At 49.8% G+C, this 23,331-nt stretch overlaps 9 protein-coding genes across 9 annotated transcripts; 6 read left to right on the top strand and 3 right to left on the bottom strand.

The window, feature by feature from the left end:
* Positions 1-766: 766 nt before the first annotated feature.
* On the bottom strand, positions 767-2,323 carry Z518_05535 (uncharacterized protein; the record flags this gene model as incomplete). Its single annotated transcript, XM_013416347.1, has 3 exons — positions 767-1,990; positions 2,041-2,106; positions 2,156-2,323. The coding sequence occupies 3 exons, from the start codon at positions 2,321-2,323 to the stop codon at positions 767-769; spliced, it is 1,458 nt and encodes a 485-aa protein (XP_013271801.1).
* A 4,007-nt stretch (positions 2,324-6,330) lies between these two features.
* Z518_05534 (uncharacterized protein) lies at positions 6,331-7,087 on the top strand (the record flags this gene model as incomplete). The annotated part of the gene is made up of 2 exons (XM_013416346.1): positions 6,331-6,357; positions 6,419-7,087. The coding sequence occupies 2 exons, from the start codon at positions 6,331-6,333 to the stop codon at positions 7,085-7,087; spliced, it is 696 nt and encodes a 231-aa protein (XP_013271800.1).
* A 981-nt stretch (positions 7,088-8,068) lies between these two features.
* Positions 8,069-8,404, bottom strand: Z518_05533 (uncharacterized protein; the record flags this gene model as incomplete). The annotated part of the gene is made up of 1 exon (XM_013416345.1): positions 8,069-8,404. The coding sequence occupies one exon, from the start codon at positions 8,402-8,404 to the stop codon at positions 8,069-8,071; it is 336 nt and encodes a 111-aa protein (XP_013271799.1).
* A 523-nt stretch (positions 8,405-8,927) lies between these two features.
* Z518_05532 (uncharacterized protein) lies at positions 8,928-10,534 on the bottom strand (the record flags this gene model as incomplete). The annotated part of the gene is made up of 2 exons (XM_013416344.1): positions 8,928-9,032; positions 9,089-10,534. The coding sequence occupies 2 exons, from the start codon at positions 10,532-10,534 to the stop codon at positions 8,928-8,930; spliced, it is 1,551 nt and encodes a 516-aa protein (XP_013271798.1).
* Positions 10,535-11,132: 598 nt separating this feature from the next.
* On the top strand, positions 11,133-12,812 carry Z518_05531 (uncharacterized protein; the record flags this gene model as incomplete). The annotated part of the gene is made up of 3 exons (XM_013416343.1): positions 11,133-11,304; positions 11,384-11,875; positions 11,926-12,812. 3 exons carry the CDS (start codon positions 11,133-11,135, stop codon positions 12,810-12,812), a joined length of 1,551 nt encoding a protein of 516 aa, XP_013271797.1.
* Positions 12,813-13,131: 319 nt separating this feature from the next.
* On the top strand, positions 13,132-14,752 carry Z518_05530 (uncharacterized protein; the record flags this gene model as incomplete). Its single annotated transcript, XM_013416342.1, has 2 exons — positions 13,132-13,219; positions 13,275-14,752. 2 exons carry the CDS (start codon positions 13,132-13,134, stop codon positions 14,750-14,752), a joined length of 1,566 nt encoding a protein of 521 aa, XP_013271796.1.
* A 2,483-nt stretch (positions 14,753-17,235) lies between these two features.
* Z518_05529 (uncharacterized protein) lies at positions 17,236-18,044 on the top strand (the record flags this gene model as incomplete). The annotated part of the gene is made up of 2 exons (XM_013416341.1): positions 17,236-17,934; positions 17,988-18,044. 2 exons carry the CDS (start codon positions 17,236-17,238, stop codon positions 18,042-18,044), a joined length of 756 nt encoding a protein of 251 aa, XP_013271795.1.
* Positions 18,045-18,583: 539 nt separating this feature from the next.
* On the top strand, positions 18,584-20,070 carry Z518_05528 (uncharacterized protein; the record flags this gene model as incomplete). The annotated part of the gene is made up of 4 exons (XM_013416340.1): positions 18,584-19,186; positions 19,236-19,402; positions 19,464-19,677; positions 19,729-20,070. 4 exons carry the CDS (start codon positions 18,584-18,586, stop codon positions 20,068-20,070), a joined length of 1,326 nt encoding a protein of 441 aa, XP_013271794.1.
* Positions 20,071-20,528: 458 nt separating this feature from the next.
* Z518_05527 (aconitate hydratase, mitochondrial) lies at positions 20,529-22,955 on the top strand (the record flags this gene model as incomplete). The annotated part of the gene is made up of 1 exon (XM_013416339.1): positions 20,529-22,955. One exon carries the CDS (start codon positions 20,529-20,531, stop codon positions 22,953-22,955), a length of 2,427 nt encoding a protein of 808 aa, XP_013271793.1.
* Between the last annotated feature and the right edge of the window lie 376 nt (positions 22,956-23,331).

The following is a 23,331-nucleotide window of genomic DNA, read 5'->3' as shown; positions in this document are numbered from 1 at the left end:
GACGATACGGTGGCCAGGTATGCACTAATCTAGCGCATTAGCGAGCATGGAAAAGAAAGTTGTACTGTAAATGGAATTCTTGGCCAGACACGTGATGCGTCACCTTGGCAACGTCACGTGAGGTTGTTTGGCTTGGCAACTTGCGCCCTTCTTTTCGTCTTGCTCTCTCTTAGATAGAACAACAACAACACATTCCTTCTCTAGACTCCACAGTCTATCAGGAATTACTACGAGGAATAATTTCAATCGTATTTTCTGTCAAGCCGGACAAAGACTGGCGTAACAGGAGCGACGCTGAATGTACAGGCAGCACAATATTCGTGAAGCACGTGTCTGCTCGTTTTGCCTGCGTATTGCGTCTGTTCAGCCTCGATTCCTTCAAGTCCTTCTGTTTCCTGTACCTGCTTCCAGTTTCTCGATGCCGCAAGATAAATGCAATAACTCAGAGTAGTAATTCTATCCCAATATTTCTATTTCAGTACAGAAAAGCCCTATTTTTAGATTCCCTTTTCTTTGTTCCTGCCGGCTGAGTTCATGATTGGCGATGTAGAACTCTTGGTAGACCCGGCTCCAGCTGGTTCCAAATCGGGTTTTCCTTCCCTTGCAATAAAATCCACATCGAGTACCATGAATTTACACTAACTCCTCAACGGCTATGCCGGACCAATGAGGTCTACTGGTCAACTCCGTCGCTATGTAGATTCAAAGTTGCCGGAGGTTCATCCTCCTTCATCTATGGCTGACATATATTCCACCGTCACGTCTCTCAGCTCAATTTCTGGAATTCCGAGTCAAAGTCCGAGCCGGCACGTCCAGACTCCCCCCAGACATCATGTTCTTCCGTCAATGTCGCTAGCCCGGGGTGGTAAGCTTCTGGCTGGTATCCGACTTCAAACTGCGAAACAGTCTCATACGCGATCGTTCTGGGAATCTCCTGCGTTGGCTCCATACCTTCTCCAAAATATGCCAGCTGATAGTTTGGATCGATGTGATCGAGACGGGGATCAAGAACGTCATTCTGAGCCGGTATGGCCATCAGCTGTGGTGCTGGGTAAGAGGTCAACAGTTCATGATGGCCCGCATTGGGCACGCCGACAGGACCCATACTTGTCTGGTACGACGGGAAAGGATCTTCAATCCTCTCAAATTTGAGATCGCCGACTTGATCATACGGCTCCACGAAGGCTGAAGCTTGATAATACTCTCCGACTATTCCATTCGGACCCGTCATCAACGGCGGAGCACCATAGGGGTGGCCGACTTCAAATCCTGAAAGGTGCAGTGCAGGCATAGGACGCTGATATCGAGCTGGTCGGTCTTCAAATGGTGTCGATGAGGTGCTCCTGCTGTCAACGCGCCGGGCATTTCGACTGTGCTTGGAATTCTTCGTCGAGCCCTCCCATTCCGGATCACTGTCACTCTCGTCATCGCCGTTCCGGGGTCTTTTACCTGCTTTGTTCGGTGCAAACTTGTAATTTGGATGAGCAGCCTGATGATTGTCACGTTCAACGATGGCCAATCGCTCATACAATTCTCTGATCTCTTTTGGTTCCAACGGCCAGCTTGCCCCAGTCACTTGCGACACGACTTGATGATTATTTTCTTTGCAAAATTGCTTTACTCGATCAGCGTACGCGGATCGGTACAGCATGAAAGAGTTCATTGGCCTGGCAATATATCCCTTCTTTCGGTCAATCTCCGCCATCCGTTCTTCAACCGAGCGATTGACCCAGGCTGACATATCTCTCACAGGGGTCTCGTAGTCTTTGGTCAAGACGCTGAGAGGCTGATCAATGACCGGTCCGCCTTTTGAATTGGCTTTCTTTGTCAGATTCCTTCTTGCTCGAGGTCGGGGTGATTGTGAGGCTCGTGTGGATTCGGTATCGCCAGGACTGGATGGTGTACCAAGCGCTCTCCCACTGCGAGTTTGAATGCCATCATTGGCGAGACGGTGAGAAGTTCTGTGGGAAGGAACCGACGTGACCATTGTCTATCATTGTCAGCATGGGTTTCACCGCCTCCACAACACGTCGTACTCACTTGCTGTGGTGTGCAATACACATGAGCTGGAGCTGTGTGATAAAGAGATGGATCGCCGTAAGGATCCTACCAGGGTAAGCCTCCCCCTCCTCTCGTTGAACGGTTTGATACTTACAAATGCTAATGGAGGAGGAATATCTGAAATGAGTGACCTTGAAGTCAAGGGGGGTGTGAAGGGCTCTGGTTTGACAACAGCTCTCCGGTTATCGTCGCCCATGTTGTAACGGCCATCGCCTGAGTGAGGAGGTGATGGAGTTGGCCCAGCGAATGCGTTCCTGGCCATTGATATGGATACTCGGTTGAAACGGCAGTGCGTGGAAGAAATCTACCGTGATGATTGAAGGATATGTCCTTTCGTCACTGATGTCGCAAAAGAGCGGCTGATCGAGCTCAGCAGACCTTTTTCGGCCTCTTCTAGTGATGACTTTGTGTCAGAGGACCTTGACGACTGTGAATTCAAAGCAGCAGCCGACGGCGTTTGGGGGAGTGACTCTCTTGTCTGGGTCAGAGTTCCAGATTTGTATCCCGCCGATCGCACCCCACGCAGCAAGTCTCGGGAATTGTTGGACTTTGCTTGCTATCGTCTTCTGAGCAGTAAAGTGCAGCACAATGGAGGGAATGCTTTGTCTCGATGATGTTGCTTTGATGGAAAGGACTATTGCTAAATGATTTCTCGTTGTCCTTGAGGAAACTCTGTCGCAGATGTTGGTCCGTCTTTATGGATGGTTGCAGGAACCCGACGGTGAATGCAGGATGAGGGTGAGAGTATGAGAGTCCTGATAGTGTTGAGAGTCTTTGTCGGTACACTGCAGCAAGTCTGGCATTTAGTACTTGCGGTGAGTAAATGATGCTCCCAGTACAAGGTTCTGGTGGGATCAACTATTGGTGGCTTTGTCTCTACTACCCGCAAGATGCTCGAAAGGCAATTTCAATCCTGAGACCTCCTGGTCCATTGACAACCTTTGTTAATGCGAGAAGAACATGACGAGAATGGCCTTGACAAGAGAACATATCAATTGCCAGCAAGAGTCTTCAGCCTTGCCGCGTTCACTACCAGAGTGTACGCTTTAAGCTGAGGTTGCCGCATCCGGAAACCTGGTCAACATCCGGTGTTCCTTCAATGAACTCTTTTGTTTTCAAGCTGATGAAAGCAGGTAGTGCTATCAGGAGAGTGGGCAACTCCACAAGCAGCATTATCCATGCAATCAAGCGGTAGCGAGTGCAGGCCCTGGTTGATACCATGAGCCATCGACTTCTTCCCACACAACATCCTGTCCGGCGAGTACGGTACTTGGGTATTGGCCCCCGGTAGGTTCCAGAGCATTGAATGCAGTTTCCAATATCCGTGTCAAGATCGTACAGTAGACTTGAGACCAGAGAATCGGACAAATAGGACGTTGGTGAAGGTCCTTCAAGATCAACTTGTCCTAGAATTATGTCCAGAGGCTCGTCTCAAGACAGATGTTTGACTCCACCAGAGAAAGTGGATACATGGGTCACTAGTCAGCCACATTCCTCGCGCCTCCCGGCAACCGCTTTCAGTTGCACCCGTTTCGATTTGATCAGATACTAGCAACTAGGATTTGCTGAATTCGCCACGGCGCTGCAGGCATTGAATTTGGCCTAGATCTGAATCCAGACCGAGCGGTGATATTCCAATGAGTTACCGTCATTGATTGGCTCCCAAGTGTTCTCTGTGTAACGAACGATTCATACGACAACGGCAGCAAACATGATCTCGATGGAATTGACTGTCGCATTCCATAATCTCCGATACGCCACAGAGCAACTTCACCACACGATATATACTGAGAAGATCACGTCTGACACGGTCCAGCTGCTGATGGTCCCAACTTCGACCTTCTATTAGCAGAAGCATTGCCACATAATCATGGACTGTACCATTTTCGAGAATCTCTGCAGCTCATTGAGACATGAACCATGAAAATTTTGTTGTTTCGCCTTTTTGAGGACTGGGATCAACCGCTGCCGGCCCGCTACCGTTCAACCCCTGTGTCTACCGGTCCAACTATATCACGGGTAGGATATTCCGTCGATGTTCTAATTTTTTTTCTTTTGAGCCTCCTACTCAGCGCAATCCTCTCATGTTTCAAGTTTTCATTTTTATCCAATCAACGAGGATCTCAGGGAAATCTTCCCAAGCTCTGGTTGACGACGGGTTTTGAAGATTGCTTGGAACTTCCCAAGGGCTCATGAACATCCACCGACATTCCAAACTAGCTTGCGAGGTGTTATATGGGCCGCCGAATCAGAACCTTCACATCGAACGTATGATGTCCAGGATCAATCGAAAAATAGAGCAGAGCTACTCTATCAATGGTACAAGCAGAGCTCCTTGAACCCGGACTTCAAAAGCCTGGAACCGCTTGCCATCTGATCCCTGACTATGGCTACAGCTCGTACTTCTGTGCCACCCTCTTTCGCGTCGTCAAAGTCTAAAAAGTAATCTACGCCAGAACTCCACCAAACCTCCTTTCAATAATATTTCTTCTCTGCCCCCTCTCTGATCTAGTTTCCATTGCAGCTTCGTCGCATCCGACCGGGACCCTGATTCATAAGGCAATAAAAGCACAGCTTGCTACCCACTCTGAGGCCTTCAACCATACCCTCCTCTCTCACTCTGTCGGGTCTAGCTGAAACCAAAGGCCGCACAATCGTTGTTAGCAAAAAACCCTTTTTCATCTAGATGTTGCTGGTTGTCGTATCCTGACGTGCGCCTGTACCTATGTTTGATACATATCGTTAGCACCGCCGCAAAGAGAAATGCCCATCATGACCTACTTCGCGGCCTTGCTGTACTCGATCGCATAAGAAGGGTAATACTGTACATCTCCGCATGTATCGTGATTCGCGGGGATAAACTTTCACGGGTGTGTTTCATCTTGATGAAGCTCAACATCCTAGGGTCTCCAAGCACACAATTATATTTCCGCAGATATCTGGACCCCTTGTGCCTGTCAATGACGTGGTAGGAAGGCAACAGTCTATGGGTTACATACTCAGTGGTCGGTCCATTCGAACAAGAGAGTGAGTAGCTGACCAAAAAGGAAAGCGCTCCTTCGACGAATACTGTCTAGATCCCTACGACTCTCTTCCTCACCCTTTGTGTCCGCAGACCTGTCGACTATTTCTCTTCGGATCAGATGTGAAGCCGTCTCGCCTTGCCAATATCGATTCCATAATCTAAACCCTTTCCTCAGGTTCCCACCTCTTCAGGAGTGCTTACGCATCCCAGGCCCAGATTTCATATCGTGTTCAATAGAGCCTGCTGACACAGAATTTTGCCAATCAGAAGTTCACGGGGTTCGTCAAGAGGGAGCGCGACTAGCCACTACCGTACAAACTTGGACTTTGAGGTGGGCCTTTTTCGAGGCAGACCAGAAGGGAAAGAGCAAAGTGGCTGCACTATTTGCACAGTCTCGTCCTGCGACGTGATTTGGTGGGGGTTGTCGCCTGTTGCGCCAATCTCGGTTATCTGGCACTTGAGCATTGGGGGAGATATAGATCGAGCAAGTCAGAAGGAAAGAGGTCTCATGCCTAAATCGAGTGACGGAAAGTTCACACGCCAAATTTCTGAGATGAGCCAGACGTACAAACAACCGAGATGGATCTTTCAGAGAACCAACAAACTCGCTTTGCAGCACGCTGTGTTCAGTCGTAGCCGGAAAGTGGGCATCCCAGGTCGGCGGTGGACGAACATTTTCTGCGAAAGCTGACGAGGCTGACGTTTCAGGGGGTTGGCGGGGTTCTCGGTACGAGGATGATTCTCTGGTCATATATGAGAGGCCAACAACCCCAGGATAGAGTGGGGCTTCTAAAAAGGCTGGCACATAGATAAGATACCCGATAAATGAATTACCTAGCGAGGGCCAAAGTGTTGTTTCATTCAGCGACTGGCAGGGATGATCGGTGTCATGGTCAAGTTTGCAACGATCAAGGTAGAAATAAGAGGAAGCCAAAGGGGTAAAATTGCAAACGAAAACATCTTGGAGAGAGTTACCTCAACGAAAGGCAAGAATTAAGGCGGCAGCTGTTGAAATTGAATACAAGTCTGGGGTCACTATCAAGCGCCAGGGACCGAGGTGGGTTTGGAAGAAAGGAGCAACCCATTTTTTGCTCCGAAAATCCTTTGATTCTGATTGGCGGACTGAACAACGGGTCAAATCCCCGCATTGTCAACTCAACAACATAGCATTGCCATTAAAGCTCCCACGGTCAATTTTCTTGTCGCTCTCACAGATCGTTAGATTTCAATCTCATGCAATCCCAATGCACGGAGAGCTTGGGAACAAGCTCGTGAGCTCTAACCAACCTTCTTTCCTCGGCGAGCATAACTAAGATACATGTTCTCTCGCAGGTCCAACACGCGAAACGCACACAGGCCCTACCGTCCCTCCCGCCGTACCAAACAGAACTCGTTCGCTCGATCGTACGCGAAGTTCGTGACCTCGACCGCGATGCGACGCGGATCCTCGAGCCGTTCATCATGACGGATGAGAATGGTAGTTCGCAGAGCACGTTCAACCCGGCCGAGCATCCGGCGACAGCATGTGCCTTGCTGGTCGATCACCTCAGCATGCGCCGCGACAAGCGGTGTCTGCTTGCCTACCATCGCGTGAGGGCCGAGAGACTTGAGGCTATGGCTTGGGAAGGACGCGATTTGGAGCTACATGGCGGGAACTTAGACGGCCTAAATGAAAACAAGAGCAATAATACAGGCGATGCTGATCGAACTGCAGTGGGTCGTGCTGCACAGCAAAACTCCTTGAGCCCCGAAGAAGAATCTTTTTTCCGTCGGTACACGGACATGCTCGCACAGTCTAAGGGGCAGTGGACGGATATTGATCTGACGGGGCCACTGGAGCCGCCAAGAGATTTGTTCATCGATGTCCGAGTTCTAAAGGACGTGGGAGAGATACAGACGGAGTACGGCGCGATCAATTTGACCAAAAACAGTCAGTTTTATGTCAAGCAGGGTGATGTGGAGAGATTGATTCAGATGGGGTTTTTGCAGAGGTTGAATTGAGCTGATTTGAGTTGAGGCCTAAAATTGTGGAGAGCCGCCAAAGAGAAGGGATGGAAAATGGGTGATTAGTGTTGTGATGTGGGTTCAATGGGTCGACCGATGGACATTGGAAAAGTCAGCGAGACATGATCAAGATCCTGGGATGAGTTGATGGTTACAAGTCGAAACAGGCAATTGTGTTTTCTGTCTAAGCACAGTCTTGGTGCGGAATGCTCAATTGGAGGACCTCTATTCGGTCTCCTAGACGATGTGAATGGTCGAGGGACACAGGGAGTGTTGGATGTCACGAGAATTTATCGAACGAGTCATACTTCTCCAGCACGTTTCTCATATAGTGCTTGCGACGATCGTTCGTCAAAGAAACTTGGTCTCAAATATGGCTAGATCAGAGCCGGGGCGACAGCCACCTCGAATAAACCTGCACCGAAGACAATTTTCTCATTGACAACCCTCAAAACAGCGTTGACACCACCATTAGGCGTTTCCATCGTTGCTGTGCCTGAGCTTGTGCTCCCTGCGGTCGAAGACCCATTGCCACTTACATTCGTTCGCGTGGGAAACTGCTGTGTGAAGTTTCCACAATTCGATCGCGTCCCATTCGCCGCGTGGATCACAGCGCTTCTATTTCCAAAGAACAAGAGGGACTGGGGATCTGTCGAGACGTACAGGTTGAGATACGCAACTTGGAAGTTATTCTCGCATTCAATCACAAATTAGTGACAAGATATGCGGCACGGCCAGCCTCAAATCTCGTCTACCCGGCCGAATATAACACCAGTCTCGCCTGTTATGCAAGCAGCCACAAGATAGAATGGAGAGAATTGAACAGTCGACAGCAAGATCCGAAATGTGAAACATGATTGTTAAAGAGTACTGATATTATCTGGTGCAATTGTGATCTTGGATAGGTATCGTGATGGTTGACTCCAGCTCCTTGATTCATTCGGTTGCTCCCTCCCCCTCATCTTCCCTTGTCTTGTTTTACATGGCAGTCCGAACTGCACACCTGAACGGATAGATCTTTGCATTCTTGACGTCCCAAGCACCACCCTCAGCATAAGGATCATTCTCCAAAGCCTCTCGCACCTTCTCTTCACTCTCGGCCTTGATCAGAATAAAGCTTCCGGTCATATCAGGAGTTTCTCCTTCGGCAGGCTGCTTTGAAAGAGTTGCTCCCCCAAAGACGACAATGCCACCGTCAATCGCAGGCTTGAGCCCGGACAGATGTTTGGGTCGAGCCGCGAGACGTTTCTCGAGGGCTCCGGGGAAATCGGGGATGTGAACGAGCCACTCGTACGAGGGGACACTGGACGACATCCTGACGAAATTGAGGCCAGGTTTGGTCGCAAAGAGAGCAGGATGCGAAGTAGTCAGTTTGGCACTTAGATTTGTTCGGAGAAGATATGATGGATGAAAACGAGCAAAGACTGCAACAGACATGAAGTGCAAGGAAATATACAACCGGTGAAATCTCATCAAAGAGAGTACGCGGACAGAGACCCTGTGATCCTGCAGAACTGAGAAGTCGTATGTAGAACAAAGTTACTCCGCAATTTTGCTATCGCAATCATAGGGCGCGAAAATGCTGAGATGAGATCCCCTCGGGCTTCACCAGTCCGAGACGCTTCTCCAACATATTGCCTGGCATCGGAAAGGTTCGCAAAAACATTCACCCACGAAAATCAATAGGAAACGGGAAGGAATACGATGAGGCTAAAGACGCCCCCCCTGGCGCCCCTCCCTTTTTATTGAGTCTCCCTTCTTTCTATAACCACGTCCTTCTCCAGAATGTCTACATGCAGCCATGTCCAATATCCCCGTGTCTAATGCATCAATCCATCTATAGTTTCGCCCTTGGTTTATCCTTGGCCAACAGAGACTCCGCAACCTTTCTTCGCTGTATCTTTCCTGTTGCTGTCTTGGGTATCTCTTTCAAAATCCAAACCTTGTGCCCGAGTTAGCAAATTTCGCTTCAAAGATTGGGCGACTCTGCAAACTCACTCTGCTCGGTTTCTTGAACTTCGCTGTTTTGCTCTCCACATAGTCAGTGATCGCTTGCTCTGTAAGGCTCTTCCCGGGCTTGGGAACAACCGCCACCCCAACTTCTTGACCATATAGTTCTGAAGGGATTGCGAAAGTAACCGCCTCTAATATATCTGGGTTCGCAGCAATCATATGATCCAGCTCGATTGGGCTGATCTTTTCGCCTCCTCTGTTGATGAGTTCTTTGATTCTCCCGGTAATGATGACATAGCCGTCTTTGTCTTTCTTGCCTTGATCTCCCGTTCGGAAGAATCCCCCTTTTGTGAATGCTTCTCGGTTGGCCTTTTCGTTATTGATGTAGCCTTTGGTCACATTCTCACCCCGAATGCAAATCTCGGCCTCGGTGCCGTTGGGAACTTCATTGCCCTGATCATCCAGAATCTTGACCTCCACACCTTGTCCAACTCCCACACTTCCCGGCTGTCGCTTTCCTCTGTGAGGCAGTGGATTTGAAGTTATCTGATGGGCTGCTTCTGTCATAGCATAAGCCTCCAGCACCGGTGCTCCATACATTTCTTCAAGCTCTCGGAAGGTCTTGGGTGACAGTGGTGACGAACATGACCGGATAAACCGAATTTTGGGCTTGGGATTGGGAGAGTTCTTGAGCAGAATTTGATGAATCGTAGGTACGGCCGTGTACCAATTCGCTTCGTGAGTAATAAAGTCATCCCAGAATGACCTTGCAGAAAATGAAGGGGGAACAATGACGGAGCCACCAGATCCCAAGGGTGCCAGGAATCCCGCCAGAAGCCCATGAACATGGAACAGCGGCATAACCAGCATCGTACGGTCTCCGGGTGTTAGCTCGTATGTGTTCTGAATGTTGAGCATAGTTCTGGTGAGGTTGCGATGGGTCAATGGAACAGCCTTGGGTCTTCCCGTGGTGCCGCTGGTGTGTAGTACTAAAGCGACATCTTCGGGGTCGGCCTGGGCCACCAATTGAGACTGTCTCTGCGCCAGCTGCCCTTGCTCCTTGACGTCCAAGACCAGTTTCTCTCCATCCATATAGCATTCTGCAATGGCCGCATTGTATTTTCTTGCCGCTCTTACCGCAGCGCCTTCCTTCGACCAGGATCCTTTGGGAAGAATACTCACAGCAGAGGAAAGGTCCTCAATATAAAATTCGAACTCATTTTGCTTGTAGGAGGGATTGAGAGGGGCAGCGATGGCTCTCTGAAAGGATGTCGCAAGAAATGAAACAATGAACTCATAACTGTTGGGTAACGCTATTGAAACTGCATCGGCATGTCGAATCCCTAGATGGGCAAGCTTGGTTTGAAAATCCAATATGTCTTGTGTCAACCGCTTATAGGAAATGGTCAGAGCATTAGGCTTCGATGGGACGATGATTGCAGTGGCAGTGGATGTTTCTGAAAAGGAGGTCGATAGGGTGGAAGTGACCATGATTGAGAGGGTTATCCGAGGGAGGTGGACAAGAGGGAAGATGAGGAAAGAGATCGAAGAAGAGAATCTGAATCGAGGTGTTTATTTACAGGCCAAATCTATAGCGAAAAAGGTGAGTAGATGAAATCGGGGGGGAAAAAAAAAAAGGTATAGATAGAGAATGACGTGACAGACAGTGGACTCAGACTCAGGGCCGTACGCAGAGAGATACCCAATCTGCAGCAGCCTGAGAGAAAAGCACGTCCGCGGAATCCATTTCACCAGAAATGAGTGTGTTCAGCATGTGCCACCAGGGGGCCATCTTTATGCTGAATATGATCGGGTGTTGAGTTCTTCTTGAGATGTGTTAAAACACCCGAAGAGGCCACGACCTTCTGCAACGATTGGTGGCAGATTCCGATGCACCCCAATTTCGCCCCTGCTCATCCCGCATATGAAGGAATTACTTTTTGTCTTCCTTCCCCCGAGAACCGCCCGACCGCAATCACGAGATCAGTAGTAACCTGCGCCTCGTTCCCCGAGCCAGTCCACCTCATCACATTCTTACACGGCATCTCGGACTTATAAAATCTGAAAACGGTATAAGACGCGCAGAGTCATGGCCAACGATCCTCCAGCCCCTTCACGGGGAGGGTTGTCGCTGTATGCCAACCTCCTGGATCCCAAAAATGCTGCTTCGGGCACCATCTCCAGTGCGCCCGTATCATACACGAAGCCCGAAAGCACTCCTGAACAAGATGAAGCTGTCAAGAAACAGCAAGCACTCGCTGGTATATCTATCGTCGTAAGGACCTAAAGGTTTGCTGAATGGATTTGCTCACGTGTGATATGTGGATTGGTGATCTACAGCCTCCCTAAGATTTCAACCTACCAAACGACCTCAGATTGCCGCTCAAAAAGCAAAGGCAAAGGCTATTGCAAGCAAATTCGCCCTTCCGTCCTCTTCCAACGCTGTTTCAGGAGTCACCCGCTCTGAGTCTACGGAAAACACCGCGACAGAAGCTCCGGTACCTCAACCGTCGGCGCCCAAAACCACTCTCGCAGATTGGGTAGCCACCGCTTCGGATGACGATGAAGTTAACCACTTTTATGCCGTTGAGAAGCGTGAACGACCAAGCCGGAAGAAGCGCAAGAAGAACAAGGAAGCTTCAGCAGCTCCAATCATTCAAGATTGGGATGATATCTATGACCCGAGCAGACCAAACAACTATGAGGAATACAAGCACAGCGAAGAAAAGATCCGCGAAGTAAGAGAATGGAAAGACCTTCTTTACAGACACCGCATAAAACCGAGGGACTTGAGTGACTCGGAAGATGACGACTATCATAGACCCATGAACAGTGAGGAAGGACAAATCTCATTACCATACAGATCGTGCTAACCTTCATAGACCAATTCGCACCACCTCCCATGTCATTTGCCCCACCGCCCAATCTCAACGACGAGTGCCCTTCCCCCCCTCCGCCTGCCGACATTCCAGACGATACAACAGGAGAAGATGCATATTTGCGCCGAATACGCATGTCACAGGCTCAACAAGCTCAACCTCCTCTGCCTCCCCCACCGGCCATTAACCCTCCACCAGGTCAAATAACACGCGCCCCAATCCGCTACAATCTGCCTTCCGCATCAGAGGAGATACCTTCGTCAGAAGCAGAATGGGAGGAGAAGCTTGCAGAATCCGAACAGGCTGAAGAAAATACCAACTCCGACGAGCCACGATCGAAACGGCCTGGTCAAGCAGGATTTGCGGAGCGATTAATGTCCAAATATGGTTGGAGTAAGGGCCAGGGTCTGGGCGCCCAGGGAACCGGCATCATCAATCCTCTGTATGCCAAAGTGGACAAACGAAAGAAAAAGTCTGATGCTGAAGGTGGTGGCTATGCTGCGCCAGCAGGGACGGGCAAGATTATGGGTGGATATAAATCCAAAGCTGCTCAAGTGGAAGAGGAAGGCAGATTCGGAGCCATGTCGGAAGTTGTTCGACTAGAGGGCATGTTGAACGGTTTAAATTTGGATGATGAGCTGACCCAAGAGGAGGGAGGAATCTTGCAAGAGATTGGTGAGGAATGCAGTGAGAAGTACGGAAGTGTGAAGAGAGTCTATATCCATCGATCGGAGAAGGACGAGGATGAAGCACTGGTATTTGTGTGCTTTGTGAGCCAGCTCAGCGCCTTGAGAGCTGTGAACACCTTGGAAGGGCGCATCTTCAATGGGAATCCCATCAAGGCCAGATTCTGGCCCAAAGACAAGTTCGATGAAGGGCACTACGTTTGAGAAAGTCAAGGCTATATTTTGCGAACGTGGTTAATTGCCAAAAAAAAATTGGGTAGCATTCCAAAACTATGGAAAGAGTTCCTCAAACTGGTCTCTATTCTCATTTCAATCATCATAAAGTACTTTGAAGGTGGTCTGCTTGCCATTCACCCCCATACTTTGTGCTGCAGTCAATGCAAGGCGCCGACTGGTTTCCAAGTAACAAGGCCAGACGCGTCAGGGGTAAACGCCATGCGCCTAAATTACTTTTCATGTCTGCATTCTCCGCGACCTCCAACCGGAACACGATACGTACTTCCACCCTTGGTCGACGTCGAGAATGTCCGGCACGACCGCGAATAAAACTGTAATAGATCGCGCATTTGCGAACGACTCGAAATTGAGGAAGAGAATCTTCGATGCCATCAGTGAGCTCTCGAACTCTACCAATCTCACCAGCCCTGACTAACCAAACTAAACAAGGGGAAATACCTGATTATGTTGATCTCTTCGAGGACATTGCCCAATATCACGTCGATTCACAAACTCGAAATGGCGCCTCTGCATCGGTGGGGGACGACGAACCTGCATCGAAGAAGCGCAAACTCCTCAACAGCTCTCTGCCCGTTAGTACTGCCCAGAAGAATCAGCCTCGCGAAGTGATTTTAGAAGCAAGAGATATCTCCTTCTCCATCCCCCAAAGGAAAAAACTGCATTTAGGAATCATTCAATACGGCACAGACATCAACTCTCCATCGACGAGTTTTGCAATATACACCCGAAACCCTGCAACCAATGAAATCGATATGGAAGTCCCTGTGAACCAATTCGCATATGTTCTACGCCTTCCAGTCCCAGAAAAGGCGGCAAAGCAATACAATTTCTGCCTTCTCCCGAAGTCTGACTCGCAGTTCAATGAACCAATCATCTGGACAGTCAATCACGGGCCCTTGAAATCCGTCCAAGTCTCCAACCCAGAGCTAGCTAAAATCGCCTCAGGCCCTGAAGATATCCTAGAGAATGTCCTAGACTTCGTCTTGAAGAAGAACGGAATCAGTCTGACACTCCCAACTGCCGAGGAATTCGCGAGCGCAACAACTGAATCGCATCGGAAGGGCGACAAGGCATATCACGTTAAGGCGTTCCGGGGCAGCAAAGACGGGTTTCTCTTCTTCCTCTACAACGGCATCTTCTTTGGATTCAAGAAGCCACTCTCCTTCTTTGCCTTTGAGGATGTTGAATCCATCTCGTACACGTCCGTCCTCCAACGCACGTTCAACCTCAATATCGCACATCGGCCGAGCGGTCTGTCTGACGGCACCACTGCTGACGCAGATGCAATGAATGCTATCCAAGAAGTGGAGTTTTCCATGCTCGACCAGGCCGATTTCCCTGGCATAGACGCATATGTCAAACGGCATGGCTTGCAGGACGCAAGTCTCGCTGAGTCGAGACGTGCGAAGAAGCTCAACGCTGCCGCGAACGGGAAAGCTTCAGTGCAATACGCTGGCGGAGAGGATGAACGAGACGGGGGGGAAGATACAAGGACCGAGCTGGAGAAGGCACAACAGCAGATGGAAGACGAAGAGGATGAGGTAGAGGAAGATTATGATCCCGGGAGCGAAGGAGACAGTGAAGGCAGTGGAGCCAGCGAAGAAGATGACGACAAGGAATACGAGCGCGAGAGGAAGAAGAATAAGAAAGGGAGAAACCTGGTTGCTGAGGAACTGGGCAGCGAGGCTGAGGATGTCGGTATTACTGAGGACGAAACCGAGGCCGAAGAAGACAAAGAGGACGAAGGCGATGGAGCGGAGGATTACGATGAGGAAGAGGAAGAGGAAGAAGACGTTGAGCAGGCTCAACATCCACATCAGAACACTGCCGTTCCGCAGGGCATCTATCAGGGTGGATGGGGTTATGAAGAAGGAGCACCTGATCCAGACGATCCAGATCAATTGTAATTGTGACAACATGACGGCGATGGTGCGATGAGATTGTTCAAGCAGAGATCTTCGAAAACTGCGACGTGGGAGAGGATTCAATTGGTGGACATCAATGAAATCGGAGGGAGATAGCCAAACTACTCTGGTTTTGCATCCCATTGATCTGCGTGAGTTTGAGTCCTCTCATTGCGTTGCTACAACGGTATCTAAAATGGGTCTAGAAAGCGATGTCGAACGATGAAAATGATTTATATATTCTAGAAGCGCTATTCTACGCTTCTTCATCCCTCATGACCAGCACATCCCTCACCCCATATTTTCCGCTAGGTCACGGGATATGAAGAGTCAGAGTCCAGAGCACCGTATTTTGGTATTTGTTGGAAGCGATTGGAGAGTCGCTTCATTCTTTCCTATTCTTAGCCTATCCCTGTGTCGGACACTGAGAGTAGGAGGTGGATCGGCTCTCTGTCTCCCCACTCTGGAACCAATGTTACGTCTGGTTTGGCCTGTCTGTACCGAAGCAAACGACGTCGTCAAAAGGCGGGAGCTTGCTGATGAAAGCAGGTCTCCGAATGGTGATATTTCGAACTTACTTTGAGCTTCGTAAATTTGATGGCGTCAGTGAGAAGACTGATGAATATCTCCGTCAGCCAAAGAGGGATCTAAAGATACCCAGTCGACGCCCACATCCTTCACGCTCCGCTGGGTGTCGAACTCCGCCTGGAACATCTTCGGTGCCGGCTCTACAGAACCACAAGAAGTGGTTGAAGAACAACTGGGTTGATTGAAAGCAACTGAGAGTCAAGCTTTGACAACGTCAAAACGCCGTCAATGATTCTCTTCTGATGGCCCCCACAGAGTAAGACACTTTCCACATTTTCTTTCAGCAGCTGGACTAGGGACTCGATAGAATAGTCGGCCGCAAGCAAAACGACCAGGGACGCTACAATCTCATCAGCTAGTTGTGTGATGGCAGAGAGAGGGCTCCTCGCTTCATGCATGACAACATCGACAAATGCTTCTTGCAGTTTTCAAGCTTCTGTGGCTTCGGCTGCAAGGCTACGACACCCAGCAGCTAACTGCTTACCGAGGCCGGCATGAAGGCCATCCTCTGCGGTCATTCCCCCATAACCGCGCCAGGCAAACCCATCAAGACGGCTCTCAGGCTGCGTGGGAAACAGGATGACATCCTTGTTCTGCATGACCTGACAGCTATTCATCATGGTTTTCAAAGAACACCTCCAAAGCCTGATGACGCGTCTTGCACAGGTCTTTGAAGCCTGAAGATCGAAATGACGGCCGACCAAGCTCCTCGAGGCCTAAGGAGGTATTCTCGGCGGTGATTTCTGATCATTCCACTTCCATTGGAATCAGCTTATAAGCAAGGTCTCCTACCAACCACCACAAGGCTCCTTGTCTCGCTATATACGCAGACGATCCCTGATCACGACAAGACTCCCGTCTTATGTACAGTACTTCTTACAGAAAAGTTGGGTGGTTCACTTTCAACCCCAAGGATGTGGGAACACGGGGAAGCCAGTGCACTTGTCCTAAATCTTCAACAATCTGGAGCTGGAGCTGGTTCAAGCTCATTTTCTCCATCTTGTCATTCCACGCAATGGTAAATCAAAGAGAAGGCAACGTCATCAGGATACCTGACTTCGTATTCAACAAGTTGCTCTTCAGACCTGGGCAATACGGCAAGACAGAATGCTAGTCAACCACTTTCTCTATCTTCCAAAATACTCTATTTTCAGATACCTAATCCGATACGGAACTATTTCCAGAAGCCATGCTCGATCTGGCTCATGACAACCTGATCTTCTTTCGTTCTTGGGAGTTCTGAATATCAACGATAGTTGGTTCCCTCTACCACGACATCTACCTTGGCAATGGCAATTTCAACTGTTGTAGGGCGTGCGTATACTTTTCCTATGGATGACTTTCCCAAGGTCTTCTCCGCGATCAACGTCACCAGCACGTCCACTCTATCTCGAATTGAAAAGGCGAACATCAAAACTGCCGAGGTTTGGGCAGTACTTCCACCAATGTTATGATGATTTCAGCAGTCTCAGCATTTGTGGCAATTTTAGCCGTCCTAGCTTGGGTCTTCGCACCAGCAAATCAGCGATATTCAAGTTCTGATTTGGATATAGAAAAAGTCGTGGCGCAGGGTCTATCTATTACTTCACATTCTTGGGAATTCGGGACTTTGGTTCACGCTCTCCTAGAGTTTCGAGATCGAGATCTCACTGTGTTTGGCCGGGAACCTTTCCCTCAGGGCGGGCTTCCCAGTATTCCGGATCCCTCCAGGGTTGGGGGCTTGATTTATGCTAAATCTGTCATTTGGACGAATGATTCCGATCTCCTCATGGATGGTGAAGGTAAACAAAATGGATTTTTGAAGGATGTCCGTCCGCGCAGAACAGCACTGACGTCGAATGCAGGCTCATCGGCTGACCCTGCCTCTCTGGGTATTGCGGCCTTGCTGCTATCGCATCATGATCCAACGTACTTCGAGGCAGCAAAGCGCCAAGGCTGAATATCTTGTGAACAAGGCAACTAGATACCGGGTGAACGCAACTCATTCAGCTATATCCCATCGAGACTCACCCCCAGAGCTTTGGGGCGACTTTGTCTTTATGGTTCCTCCTTTTCTAGCATATTATGGGGTGATTGACCAGAATATGAAATTTTTAGAAGAGGTTGTGCGACAATGTCAGCTCTACAGCGAAATACTCGGTACCAATATTTCGCTCGAAGATGGGCAACTTTGTCAGGGGCTTTGGCGCCATATCGTCTCGGACCCCGCTGAGTTGACGCCAGGGACCTGCTGTTCCGATCCTGACGTCTGGTTGACCAGCAATGCATGGGCGATAGCAGGTATCACGCGGGTATTGGCGATCATTCTGAACTGGCAGAGGCCTGACGGCAGTCCCCTCCGTCAGTCCGAACATACATCATTTGTGGATCGGAGCAGAAGTATTCTCATCAAAATTGTGATGTCCATGCTCAACTGTACCATGAAACAACCTCCAGACCAGAAGTCGGGTCTCCTCGAGAACTATCTTGATGGACCATCGCATCCGTCTGCGGAATACGCATACGGGGATACGGCGGGAACAGCATTGATGATTTCAGCAGTGTATCGACTGGCCGTGCTCTTGCCAGTTAACCAGACAAGTGAAGGTCAAAGCATGGTGACCTTGATGCATAGCGCGTGGCGAGATTGCGTTGATGCTGAGATATGTAGCAAGAGAGGAGGATTCTGGCTGGCAAGGCTCTTGTCAAATCGACTGGTCCCAAGTAGCGAACTTGCGCTGCCAAGGCGAGGGGTAAGATTCTAAAAGGCTCTTAGCGATCGCTCACGTGGCCTGGATCAGAGTCTGGGGGGCAGCGCGCGGTGGGTGGGCCAGGTTAGAGAGTGGGGGGGGGGTTTTGATTCTGGATTTTGGAGGGGGCCGGAGCGAACAAGCGAGCAGCGATACCCAACAAGCAGGCACAAGCAAAAACAACCTCCACGCTTTTACTTCTCTTCTTGCAGCATTGCTACTGATTATGCACATTACTTGAACTCGGTCCTGCTAACAGCTCTTAGTTGATGCTAACGTACCTACTTATTCCTTTGCCTGCACCCATAAACGCCAATCCACGACGTCTCACAAAACCGAACATCCGAACAACCATCCCGCGCACTGATTAACGTTTTTTCCCACTCGATTCACATTGCAAACGATTCAAGTGACGTGAAGGCATTCATCTTATGCAAAAATATTCCCCCTTCACGGGCATCCTGGCTGCGCAATCTCACCAGTTGTCCTTTGCGAATCCGTCCCTTTCCTATCATTCATGGCCGATTCACCCGTCACGAATGCCCCCGTAGGGCCGCAAGAGAAGCCTATCTTGGATAAACTGCTATTGATCAGAGACAAATTGCTCCTTTTGAAACAAGACAAAAGCACCTACGTCAAGTCCTCCGACATCCTACCCCTCTACGAACAAGTGATCGAGCAGATCGCCACCCTCAACGAGGTCCGAGGTCCTGAGCATTTGGTTCAGAACCGCGCCGATACTGTTCTGGATGACTGCCTGCAGCTGATCTCTCTCTTCTTTATGGCCGTCGGCCGCAACAATGAAGCCCCGGCCCTTTACGCCATGACGGGGAACATGACTCGTCTATGCCACCATCTCAAAGAGGCCGCTTTCTACAGCAAAAAAGATCTGTCTAGCTTGGAAAGCTCTATTTCTAAAATGGAGACCATTTTGGAGCACGGGAAGGAGGTATACTCTCACCACTTGTTGGCAAGAATACAATATCGTCTTGAGGTATGCAAGGAAATGTTGAAAGAGCTGCGCGATTTCCTCTCCACCCTCTCACCAGAAATGGTTCCTGTCTGGGAGAAATTGGTATCGCTTATTCGTGCCATCGCGGCCTTGAACACCCGAAGCAAGGTAATTACACATTTGCTGTTTTTGCTTTCCCGTTCTGAGCGAAGTATAGTACAATCAGAAAGATCTCCACGAACTTCGGGATCAATTACTCCAAATTCAGTCCACGATGAAAGACGGCAAATTACCTGACGAATCAGGTGAGGCTTCATCGGGGCAGGACCTCGTCGTTCCCTTGCTCAATAGATGCCTCAGATTTACCGAAATTGTCGAACAAAAGTAAGATCCCTCCAGGATTCAGATCCATCTGCTCACCCAAAACAACTGACTTTGTCGACAGAAAAGGAAAGATAGACGAACGTTTCCAGGATGTTTACGACAAACTCATTGAAATCCGGAACCATCTTGATCGGTTGACGATGACACAAGCTTGGTCTCTTCGAGAAACCGATTTGTTCATGTGGCAGAGGAAATTGGATCGCATCGACGACTCAAGGCGAGATGGGAACTTTTTCGACGCCGAAGGTCATCCAGCCGACATACATGCGCAACGAGTGAGTGTGATCCGCTGTTATTGGAGTATCTCTGTTGACTCGCTTGACAAGACTCTATTATATCTCATCCGACGAGGGTATGCTTATATCTACCAACTTCTCATGGCATCAGAACCAGTTTCGGAAGCTCTTCTGCCAATCTATAACCAGCTTTTGACCTTGCGTCGATGTTTGGTTGAAGTCAAGAAGGCTGGAGGTGTCTCGAATCCCCGTGAACTATATCCGTACAGTATGAAGCTTAACTCCATCGACAATATGAGGGTGGATGGGAAGTTTCAGATTGGAAAGGATATTCCTGAAGGACAAGGGAGTGTAAATGATCTTCTCGCAGAATGCTACGACCTGGCATACGAATTAAGGACTGCAGCCGAGGAAGAAACTGAAGATGACTGAGGAAAGCGGCCCGTGTTCAAATAGCATTTCCAAGAGCCGGCGCATGTTGTGCTCAGCCTGGTCTCCGAGAGGTGGGGGGTTTCGTGTTTACTGATAAAAAAGAGCTTTTTATCAGCCGGGGTGATTGGGGTGACTCTGCGAACAGGACCACGCATTGTGGCTAAACTTGGTTGGTGATTGTCTAGTTCCGGACCTTTGAGCTCTTGCAAATCCCTGTGCTTTATGCCTGAATCTTCAAGCCCGTCAATCATGGATTCCATCGCCCCCCCCAAAATTTCTTCCGCCATTCGCCGTATACAATGGTAATTATCATTACTCCGAGTGGCCGCCTTGGTCTAGCCTCGACCCACCTTTTTACCCCAATCTCGCTAAATGGAGGAAAAAAAATGTTTGGGGGGTTGAATCCTTTGAAATTCTCGTCTCAGTCATAATCCCCCTCTCCAGGGCCGTGGTAAAGGATGTCTGTCTTGTTACAGCGGGTACCGCCAACGCGGGTGAGGTGCCCACTCGACCTTGGTTCCTGCTCCACGACGCGACGAGGATATCGTCGTGGCTATGCGATCCTCACTCAATCCCAATCAGCTTCACGACGAAAGGCCGCAGTACCTCCTTACCAGAAGATCCTGAGGAAATTCGAAGACGTGAGAACAACATTGGGACTTAGGAAGCTCACCCTCGCCGAAAAGATCCTCTACTCCCACCTCGACAATCCTGACGAATCGCTGTTGACCAACACCAACAATGGCAAGAATATTCGAGGCAACGCCAACCTCAAGCTCAAGCCCGATCGAGTTGCTATGCAGGATGCTTCTGCTCAAATGGCAATCCTCCAATTCATGACCTGCGGCCTGCCCTCCACCGCCGTACCTGCTAGTATCCACTGCGACCACATGATTGTTGGTGAAAGGGGGGCGGACACAGATTTACCGAATTCAATCGCGGGGAACAAGGAAGTTTTCAACTTTCTGGAGTCCGCAGCAAAGAGATATGGAATTGAATTCTGGCCTCCAGGCGCTGGTATTATACATCAAACGGTGCTAGAGAACTACGCGGCACCCGGTCTGATGATGCTCGGCACAGACAGTCATACACCGAATGCCGGAGGACTGGGCGCGATTGCAATTGGCGTCGGTGGCGCGGACGCGGTGGATGCCCTCGTTGATGCTCCTTGGGAGCTCAAAGCTCCAAAGATTTTGGGTGTTCGCCTGGAAGGTAAACTAAGTGGCTGGACATCTGCCAAAGACGTGATCCTCCACTTGGCAGGGAAGCTTACTGTTCGTGGCGGTACCGGTTTCATCATTGAATATCATGGACCTGGAGTCGACACGCTCAGTTGCACCGGGATGGCCACCATCTGCAACATGGGCGCCGAGGTGGGAGCGACCACCTCCATATTCCCATTTTCTGAGAATCACATTCCATACTTGCAGGCCACGGGGCGAGACTCGATCATCGATGCTATCAAGGGAATTGCATACGGGTCAGAACAATACAACTTTCTACGTGCAGACAGTGGCGCGGAATACGACCAAATGATCACCATTAATCTCTCGGGACTGGAACCACACATCAATGGACCATTCACCCCAGATCTGGCTACGCCCTTGTCCAAGTTCAAAGATGCGGTCAAAAGCAATAATTGGCCTGAAACCTTCTCGGCCGGTTTGATTGGCAGCTGTACCAACAGTTCGTATGAGGACATGACTCGCGCCGAAGACCTGGTCAAGCAAGCCCATGCTGCTGGCCTGAGACCAAAATCCGACTTCTTCATTACTCCAGGAAGTGAGCAGGTCCGAGCCACGCTCGAAGACGGCAAAACGCTGGAAATATTTATGGACGCTGGTGGCACCGTGCTGGCCAATGCTTGTGGACCCTGCATCGGGCAGTGGAAGCGCACCGATGGGGTCAAGAAAGGCGACGATAATGCCATTTTGTGCTCTTACAACCGCAATTTTCCCGGCCGCAACGATGGCAACCCTCGGACGATGAGCTTTCTTGCTTCGCCCGAAATTGTGACCGCCATGTCATATGCTAGTTCAACCTCTTTCAATCCAGTGTTGGATGAAATCCCGACGCCATCGGGTAAGAAGTTCAAGTTCGAGCCCCCCAAAGGCGCCCAGTTGCCAGCGTCTGGTTTCTCCATCGGCAATCCTGCATTCCTACCATCCTCTGCTGATCCAGACCCCAATGTTCAAGTGGTTGTCGACCCGGATTCTGACCGATTGGCGCTCTTGGAGCCCTTTAAACCATTCCCAGACGGTGAGCTGAAAGGACTGAAGGTCTTGTACAAGGTCAGGGGCCAATGCACAACAGACACCATATCGGCCGCTGGCCCGTGGCTCAAGTACAAAGGCCATCTCCCAAACATTGCCGAAAACACGCTGATTGGTGCTGTCAATGCGGCCACGGGAGAAATCAACGTCGCGTACGACAGTGACGGCTCAAAAATGTCTATCCCCGAGCTCGCCAAAAAATGGAAAGGACAGGGTCAGCATTGGCTAGTCGTGGCCGAAGACAATTACGGCGAAGGATCCGCAAGAGAACATGCTGCACTACAACCAAGGTACCTGGGAGGCCAAATCATTCTGGCCAAGAGCTTTGCACGCATCCACGAAACCAACTTGAAGAAGCAGGGGGTGGTCCCATTGACTTTTGCCACCAAGGAAGATTACGATCGACTTGATGCATGCGACCAAGTAGACACGGAAGGTCTTTGGGACGCCCTGCAGAACCACGGTCAGGGCGAAATCACTCTCAAAGTCACGAAGAAAGATGGAGAAAGCTTCACGATCGCCGTCAAGCACACTTTGAGCAAGGACCAGTGCGGATTCATCCTTGCGGGTAGTGCACTGAACCTTCTTTCCAAGCGCCACCAAGCCGAGTGAGTCCGACGTCGAGAGGGCATTGTTCCTTTCTTTTTGGGTGTGGTTGGGGTAATAGAACATTCCATGCAAGCGGCGGAGCCTCATGGCATCGTTGCTTCCAAGGCTTCGCCCGCGATGCCTGGTCTTGGCATCGCCAACCAGGCTGATTGATTGGCCAAAGGACCACCGCAGGAAATTGAATACTTTTCTGCCCATATCCAATGTGGTCACAGCCACCATGCCCGTGCCACATGATCCACTGATATCACAGCGGTTGATCGATATCTCAATGACGGGGGAGCGAATCATCCTGAAACACACTTCACGGTTTGTTTGGATCGGATGGAGTAAAGGTCGGTTTGGTACATCCGCGCGACCCCATCGGAACACAACATTC

This window comes from Rhinocladiella mackenziei, assembly GCF_000835555.1.
Source record: "Rhinocladiella mackenziei CBS 650.93 unplaced genomic scaffold supercont1.4, whole genome shotgun sequence".
In the NCBI taxonomy this organism is placed as follows: domain Eukaryota; kingdom Fungi; phylum Ascomycota; class Eurotiomycetes; order Chaetothyriales; family Herpotrichiellaceae; genus Rhinocladiella; species Rhinocladiella mackenziei.
This window is presented reverse-complemented; position numbering and strand designations above follow the sequence as displayed.